Source organism: Haliotis rufescens, unplaced genomic scaffold (genome assembly GCF_023055435.1).
Source record: "Haliotis rufescens isolate VD_foot unplaced genomic scaffold, xgHalRufe1.0.p SCAF_3, whole genome shotgun sequence".
NCBI classification, from domain to species: Eukaryota; Metazoa; Mollusca; class Gastropoda; order Lepetellida; family Haliotidae; genus Haliotis; species Haliotis rufescens.
This window is the reverse complement of record NW_025964001.1, coordinates 42,784,466-42,791,212: the sequence shown is the minus strand read 5'-3', so window position 1 is coordinate 42,791,212 and position 6,747 is coordinate 42,784,466. Positions and strand designations below refer to the sequence as shown.

General features: G+C 42.1%; 1 protein-coding gene across 2 annotated transcripts; it reads right to left on the bottom strand.

The window, feature by feature from the left end:
* Positions 1–390: 390 nt before the first annotated feature.
* LOC124123423 (caspase-8-like) lies at positions 391–6,024 on the bottom strand. 2 transcript variants are annotated; one of them, XM_046486652.2, is made up of 5 exons: positions 5,566–6,024; positions 4,509–4,791; positions 3,824–4,185; positions 3,072–3,456; positions 391–2,581 (listed from the first exon to the last, which is right to left on the bottom strand). In XM_046486652.2, exons 2-5 carry the CDS (start codon positions 4,777–4,779, stop codon positions 1,821–1,823), a joined length of 1,779 nt encoding a protein of 592 aa, XP_046342608.2. In that variant the 5' UTR covers positions 4,780–4,791; positions 5,566–6,024; the 3' UTR covers positions 391–1,820. The 2 variants fall into 2 exon arrangements, with proteins under 2 accessions (XP_046342608.2, XP_046342607.2); XM_046486651.2 differs by having other exon boundaries at positions 5,821–6,024.
* Positions 6,025–6,747: the final 723 nt, after the last annotated feature.

Sequence of the window (6,747 nt, the reverse complement as noted above, 5' to 3'; positions counted from 1 at the left end):
CCCCGCAGACATACATGTCGGCCTTTAAACAACCGTAACAGGGTGCCTCGCAGATATACATGTAGGCCTTTATACAACCGTAACAGGGTGCCCCGCAGACAAACATGTAGGTCTTTATAGCAACGCGACAGGGTGCCCCGCAGACATACATGTCGGCCTTTATACAACCGTAACAGGGTGCCTCGCAGACATACATGTAGGCCTTTAAACAACCGTAACAGGGTGCCCCGCAGATAAACATGTAGGTCTTTATAGCAACGTGACAGGGCGCCCGCAGACATACATGGAGGCCTTTATACAACCGTGGCAAGTGCCCCGCAGGAAAACTTGTACGCTTTTATGCAACCGTTTCTCTCAACAATGCTTAAAAACAATATTCATAGGCAGCAGTAATAAAAATATATTTATTAGCAGGACATATAAACGTGTTTGTCCTACAATCGTGCTGCTCAGTTGGTTGGTATCAATTAGTCATGAGTGTATTCAATCCTGTGCTTGAGAAAGTCGTTAATGTTGAACACAATGTGGGTATGACACGGATATGTGATTGAGGTGACAGTATTCAAGCACCTGAGTAATGTTGATGATGACAGTCAGTCGCAAACTGGGCATATGTTTCATTTATTTACTTTTTCAATCTTGTCATTTGATATATGAATATTTACACAGCGCACATATATTCTTCTCTGGCGATCTTAATATACTCCTTATAACCACCCGGTACGGTAGTGTCATTCTCCCAATACCATACCACCAGGATCTGTGACCATACCACCAGGATCTGTGACCATACCACCAGGATCGTAATAACATCAGGGTCCGTGAATCTGATAATAACACCAGGATCTGCGACTATCATAATAACGTCAGGATCTGCGACTCTCCTAATAACATCAGGGTCCGTGAATCTGATAATAACACCAGGATCTGCGACTATCATAATAACGTCAGGATCTGCGACTCTCCTAATAACACCAGGGTCTGCGACTATCATAATAACATTAGGGTCTGTGACTATCATAATAACAAGTTCTGCGACTCTGATAATAACATCAGGATCTGTGTCTATCATAATAACATCAGGGTCTGTGACTCTCATAATAGCACCAGGATCTGCGACTCTGATAATAACATCATGATCTCTGTCTATCATATTAACATCAGGGTCTGTGACTATCATAATAACAAGTTCTGCGACTCTGATAATAACATGATCTGTGTCTGTCATAATAACATCAGGATCTGCGACTCTCATAATAACTACAGGGTCTGTGACTCTGATAATAACAGCAGGTTCTGCGACTCTGATAATAACATCAACATCTGTGACTATCATAATAACAGCAGGATCTGCGACTCTCATAAAAGCACCAGGATCTGCGACTCTCACAATAATATAAGGATCTGTGATTCCAGTAATTCCCCGTGAGTTGTGATTCTCTTAAAGACCTGGGATCTGGGATTTTACTTATCATCTCAAGGTCTTTCATTGTCCCATACCAGCAAAGTCTGTACTCCCTCTAAGACCCGTGAAAGATCCGGGTAAGAATAGGTCTTCAGCAACCCATGCTTGCCGTAAAAAGGCGACTAAGCTTGTCGTAAGAGGCGACTTAAGGGATCGGGTGGTTAGGCTCGCTGACTTGGTTGAAGCATGTCAGCGATCCCAATTGAGTGGATCGATGCTCATGATATCAATCACTGGATTGTCTGGTCCAGACTCTATTATTTACAGACCGCAGTCGTATAGCTGGGATATTGCTGACTGCGGCGTAAAACAACCAACCAACCAACCATCCAACTCCCTCTAATCCCCCCCAAAATCATGGATTCTCCTCCCCTAAAGTGTCCGTGGACGCCAGACTGGGATAAGGCCACTGCGGATCACTTGTCAGGTACACCTTCTTTGTCAGAGTAAACTGTGGGGCGGGCACCTGTTTATATGTTTCCCATTTGTGACCCATTCGTATCCTTGATATATCCTTGTTGACCATCGCCAGGCAACTCAAGAGGTCCTGCTGATCACCGTGGTTGTCTAACGTTCTGACCAAAGCACTGACGAAATAACTGCCATATTTTGTATTTCTGGCACTGTTGTATCCCTGAACGGTGCTGTGCCCAATGAAAATGTCGGCTTCGTCAGCAGTTGAAATATCCGACTTGTCATCCTGAACCAATTCACTCATGAAATTGCCTCCTCTTGATGCTTGGATGAAGAACATTTTGGGTTTGCCTGCTAACGTTGGACACTTTGATGCGTGGAACATTGACGTAAGATCTTGCACTTTTACTAGTTTACCATCGCTTCCAGCGACACCGTATTCGGTACCATTTGTGAGAATAAAACAAACAAACGCGTCGTACTCGCTGTGATCTTGTTCGGCATAGCTCTTTAGTTTGTTCATCATATCGACTGACGTTAAATCTGTTTGCAAATTTATGGTGAACTGGAGTTTAGTGAACAATTCACTCAAATGTTCTTCGTCAATGTCCACTCCCCCTCTTCTTGTCGGGAAGCCTTTCTTGAAGCGTTTATTGTTGATGATGACACAGATGCCTCTAGGAACAGCTGTCATCTTGTATTCTGAAACAAAAAAACCCAGAAATGTTGCAACAAGGCTTCAAACATTGATCCTTCGGAAACTCTGTGTAAAATAATTGCCTGTTTAATGTAAGAAACCCAGACAGCCTGTTGAATGTTATCGGACGCAAGCATTTGCACAGTTGGACATAAAACAGAGTCACTGATTAATGGTGATTTCAGCATCAGTCCAGAGCTGTCACATGTGTAAACTAAACTGCCGGGTCAAAAAAGTGTACACTTAAAATTTGGATTTGACCAAAAAAATATAACCGTGATCAAAACGTTACTGGGCTGAAAGGCCTAAAACACAACTCTCATACCCGCATCAAATACATCACCGTCGAATAACCATTCCTTGTTTGTTTCATTTTTAGCCACCATCAAATATGGGTGTATACATTCTTTTTCCCGGCAGCTTATAAATAATAAACATTCCAAAACTGTAATGTTCATGTATTGATGTATTATACGCAACTGAACGACAATTTACCTTCCTCAAACTTATCTGTTTGGAACGACAGATCACCCATTATATTTTCAATTTCTTCGATCTCAAAAGAATCTGTCAAGCAGCTCTCATATTCACTGACACTTTCCTGTGCAGTGAAGACTCTCTCTGGTGTTTCTGGAACACCAGTGTCCTGAACGTCGCGAGTGGGACAAGAACAGTTCAGAGTGTCACACTCCAGTTGCTTAAATTCCTTGTGTAGATCAGGATACTTTTTAGCCATGGCAGCAATGATGTCTTTGTCGGACACCTCTTTCCTAAGCTCTGTCCATTTGGTATTGTTGGACATTCCAGAACTCTTGAGATCGCCAAACAGAGGAATTTCTATAATCTTTTGTTGTAGCAAAGGAGTTGCCACCCTTTTGAGCTGTCAATGTGAAAACAAAAATTCTTTAGGGGCTATAGGTGTAGTCATATTTTGATAAATGTAATACTTTTAATAATCACGAAAAACAAATTCCACTATATACTATATTTTATGTATCAGCCGTTCAATAATATTACAGAATCTGTTCAAAATGTTCATCATAATTATTTGAGCTGATGGTCACTTAGTTCACGAGGGTCCAGTAGTATGTGCTAGATGTTGAGAATAGTGCAGCGAATGGGGATTCTAAAAGTAAAAGATAAGGAAGTATGGCGATATCTTCATTGCAGATGGCATAAACGATTTTCTTGTTGGAAACCTGAATATTGAAACAGTCAATTCCTTTTATACGAAACTCCTTCCTCACCTGCACATATCTCCTGGCTCTACAGGCCACGCACTGCTCCTCCTCATGCTCCTCCTCCAGTCTGTCCAGTTCCGAGATCAGCGCCTCCGCCACGTGACGATGATCCTTCCTCAGGGCAGGCAGCAGGAGGCGGTGGAAGTCCTCAAAAGACAGACGCCCCACGATGTAGCTGAAGAATTCCTCGTTCTGACCTCTCCTCGAGTCTTTACCTCTGATACTGTCCTTGTCTGACACGGACATCACATCCGATGCTAGAAGGTCATCAATGATGCTGGATTTGAAGAGTTCAAGGTCACTTGTGAGCAAAGTGTAGCAGTTCCTCAGAGCCTCTCTGTGTATATGACTAACCTTTGACCTCTTTTCTGTTAAATGCAAAAAAAACAACCCAAAACCAAAGTAATAAGTTATTTATTAGTAATGCGGTATTTAAATCATTTGTCACATTGTCTCAGTTTAATGACTACTAGTATTGACACATAAGAAAGGCTGCACACGAAAAAGTAGAAAAAATCAACTTCTGAAATCCTTCATGTTAACCTCTGCACCATGTCTCCACATCTTTTAAAGACTCTTTTTTAGATACCAGGACCTTGACAAAAAACACATGTCTATGAGTTAGTGGAGGTTAAGATATCAGCTGAATTATCATCTATTCATTACCAGTATTTGATGTAAAAAAACAAACCGAAGGAGTCTTTTGTGTGGAATCTCGAGTTGATCTGTTTTTCCATCCGGGTTATCGTACTACGCATCGTCTGGGAATTCTGCTCGCCTGTCACTTGATGTAGCTTCTGCATGTACGTTCTGAACCGCGTCTCCACCTCCGCCAGTGTCTGTGACATCGTCTCCAGCAGGAACTGTTCGACCTCAGCCACTCGCTCCTCGTCATCGGTCGTCTCCACCAGACTCCGGACAAACTCCTTTGCATAAGGCAAGCGTCTCTTCTCCGTGGTCATCTTGATACCTATCTATTAATAGATGTGAGGATAGACATCAATATATCTAGTCACAGGCTAACATAGAACACGTGCAGGGCAGGACGTGCTTACCCTTTTCGCGAACATCTAGTTTCAACATTCATATAATTTTAACCGGTATTTTGCCTATCACGCACGATGGCATTGAGACTGGTTGTTCTTGCGTTGGCGTTTCATATTTCTGTTATACTTGCTGCCAACAGTGCTTTATCTAACCAGTAGATTAGGAGAAGCAACCAAACCTGACACCGCGGATGCTCTATAACCATTAAATTGATTTATAATTGATGAAATCAGGTTTAAGAACTAGTCAGTTATAAACAAGTGGAAAATGCCCAACAATCTCATTACTACAAGAGACAAATGCCCGAGGATGATTTATATATAAGTCGATAACATAACGTGAGTTAACGGTTATATAACAGGTCAAATACCAACATTTGCTTGAATCATATCGATCGTAATGTAAAGATTATAACGCCCGATAGGTTTAAGGCTGGCATATTATGTCGGCGACATGAAGTGTAGAAATACTCAGTGTTATTATGCCAGCTGTCTTGACCTTAGCCCAACTGACAAGCCGAGATTAACACACCCGTGTGTAAACTAGGCGAATTCGATAGGCATAGTATATATATAGATGTGAGGTAAGGGTTTATAGAAATGGACACGGATATAGGGCTGAGAACAATACATAAGGGATGGGATTGTGTTTTACTACATATATGCATACGGACATATTTATTTTCTCATACCAGATCATACCAGATCAACCTTTCAGTTCGAATTTCCCTTTGTCATCACAGCTAAGTAGAACACCAACTACCCTGTCCGGCCCAGTTTCTGCAAGTGGAGAATGAATGCATACATTCGTCTACAGAGTGTATTAATATGAATTAAGTGAGACATGCGTGCATGCGTTATGCTGTTGTTCTGTTTCATGGTACACAACGTCCTCACTGCAAGTGCTGGGCGTGTACTTCCGAGTTAGGAACATGGCGATCAGCGATTAATACTCACACTGTCAGTTTCACGGCTCTGTGTTGAGTACACCAGGACCCAAGGACACGATGACACGAGGACAGCTCAGCTGGAAGAACAGACACACGTGTAACTTTCACCATGGGTCGTGGGCTATTAAGATGCATGCAGACTTTCCATGCAGCGCTAGGCCTACCCCATAACCTGTGCGCTCAGTGAGCGCAGATTATATAGGTCAGAGGGCAAGGGTGTATATCTATTTAAAGAACGGTTTATGTGTGGACCAGTCTCGCTTCGGCTGCTGTGGTATGCGGTTTTCGCTGTGTCAAAGTTCCGCTTCAACGCTTTGCAAAGTCATGTTTATTAATAGTGTACTTGCATTGCGATGCCTGTCGGAATACTGATCCATAGTGCCTCTGGTATTGGTATCCTAGCAACACAGTCTCATTGGGTGAGTTTATCTACCACGGTAACACAGACCATAACCGTGCTCCAAGGCTGTACTGAATACTAAGTCCATGGGTGTATATAACTATACCTGACCACACGGCCCCCGTTTTCCACCCATCAGTTTATTTTTCACACGTGAGACCATTTTTGAGTTGGATTCCATTCTGTGTATAAACTGTTTGTATCAGTGCTCATATGTTTGTAAATGATTTGTCCAATAGCCATATGTCAAAAATTGTTATTGTGGTATGTAATTATAGAACATAATATTGACAAGGCAATGGAATGTGGTATTCAGAAACAAGGACGCCGGTCTCTTATAGGGACGACTTGTTCTTCTTATTTATGTGATCTAGAAATTATGATTTAAACTAACCATTTTTGCATTAGAGACTTGAGCAAGTCTACACAGGTCACATATACACACCGCAGTGTATGTCTTCACGCGCGCATAAACCCTCAAACAAAAAGATCCTGCGGACCATTGTCAATATTCGACTGCAGTCATCAAAGTTA